The 1,499-nt window shown below is 40.7% G+C and overlaps 1 protein-coding gene across 1 annotated transcript; it reads left to right on the top strand.

The window, feature by feature from the left end:
* The first annotated feature begins 206 nt into the window (after positions 1-206).
* LOC101435808 (olfactory receptor 9G19-like) lies at positions 207-1,136 on the top strand. The gene has a single exon (XM_012521777.2). It carries the CDS (start codon positions 207-209, stop codon positions 1,134-1,136), a length of 930 nt encoding a protein of 309 aa, XP_012377231.2.
* Positions 1,137-1,499: the final 363 nt, after the last annotated feature.

Raw genomic sequence — 1,499 nt, 5'->3', positions numbered from 1 at the left:
ATTTTACAGAAAGGAATATATTGAGACTCACAGAACTCATCTCACCAGCCCAAGTCAAGATGTATGCATAGTAAGACTTCCCTACCTCTGATAGCTAGAGTCTTGACCACAACACATAGTTCTGGTGCACAGAAAGCTCTCATTTAATATCTTTTAAGGGACTTAGGTCTCCTCTATTCCATTTCCAGGTGAAGTCTCTTTCAGCCATGAAGAGAGACAATCATACCGTGAATGAGTTCATCCTGGTGGGCTTCACCACAGACCCAAAGTTGCAGTTGATCTTATTCATGGTGTTCCTATGTGTGTACTCTGTGACTATAGTGGGAAATACCACTCTCATCACTTTGATCTGTAATGATCCCAGGCTCCACATGCCCATGTATTTTTTCATTGGGAATCTGTCTTTCCTGGATTTCTGGTATTCCTCGGTCTACACTCCGAAGATTCTGATGACTTGCATCTCTGAAGACAAGAGCATCTCCTTGGCAGCCTGCATAGCTCAGTTCTTCTTCTCTGCTGGGCTGGGGTATACTGAGTGTTACCTGTTGGCTGTCATGGCTTATGACCGCTATGTGGCCATTTCCAAACCCCTGCTTTATGCTCAAGTCATGTCAGGTAAATTGTGCATCTGTTTAGTCATATTTTCCTACACTGGAGGCTTCATCAATGCAGTAATACTAACCAGCAATACATTCACATTGGAGTTTTGTGGTGACAATGTTATTGATGATTTTTTCTGTGATGTCCCACCCCTGGTGAAGTTGGCATGTGATGTGAGAGAGAGCTACCAGGCAGTGCTCTTCTTCCTCATGGGCTCCAATGTCATCGCCCCCATTGTGCTCATACTGGCCTCCTACCTCTTCATCATTGCTGCCATCTTAAGGATCCGTTCCACACAGGGCCGCCTCAAAGCCTTCTCCACCTGCTCCTCTCACTTGATTTCTGTTATCTTGTACTATGGCTCTGTTCTCTACATTTACTCTCGCCCAAGTTCTAGCTATTCTCTTGAGAAGGATAAATTGGTTTCTACATGTTATACTGTGGTCTTCCCTATGTTGAACCCAATGATCTACAGTCTGAGGAATAAAGATGTGAAAGAAGCCCTGAAAAAAACTCTTCAAATTAACACAATCTGAAATATAATATTATACAAATATAATTTTTAAAATCAGTGCCAAGAGATAATGGACAATGTTCAGTGGGAGGTTGGGGAACTAGGGCTAAAATACATCTGGGATCCCAAAGAAATAAATTTTATTTGACTGTGTCCTCCAAGATTGTCCTAGTAATTTTTTCCCCTACATTTTGAATGTTAAAAAAAAAAAATTAAAGGATTGTTGAGGTTTGGAGAATGTAGCCCAAATTCTTCCAGTCAAGTAATTTCAGGGAATCTGTGATGATAGAACAATGATGAATATTAAGAATTTTCGTGAATAAAAGAGAGAGCAGTGAGGAATTAGAAAATAAATGAAGGTGAAAAGAAAGATCAGAAATGTCAG

This window comes from Dasypus novemcinctus, chromosome 10 (genome assembly GCF_030445035.2).
Source record: "Dasypus novemcinctus isolate mDasNov1 chromosome 10, mDasNov1.1.hap2, whole genome shotgun sequence".
In the NCBI taxonomy this organism is placed as follows: Eukaryota; Metazoa; Chordata; class Mammalia; order Cingulata; family Dasypodidae; genus Dasypus; species Dasypus novemcinctus.
Note: the sequence above shows the minus strand (reverse complement) of the source record. Positions and strands in the feature narration are given on the sequence as shown.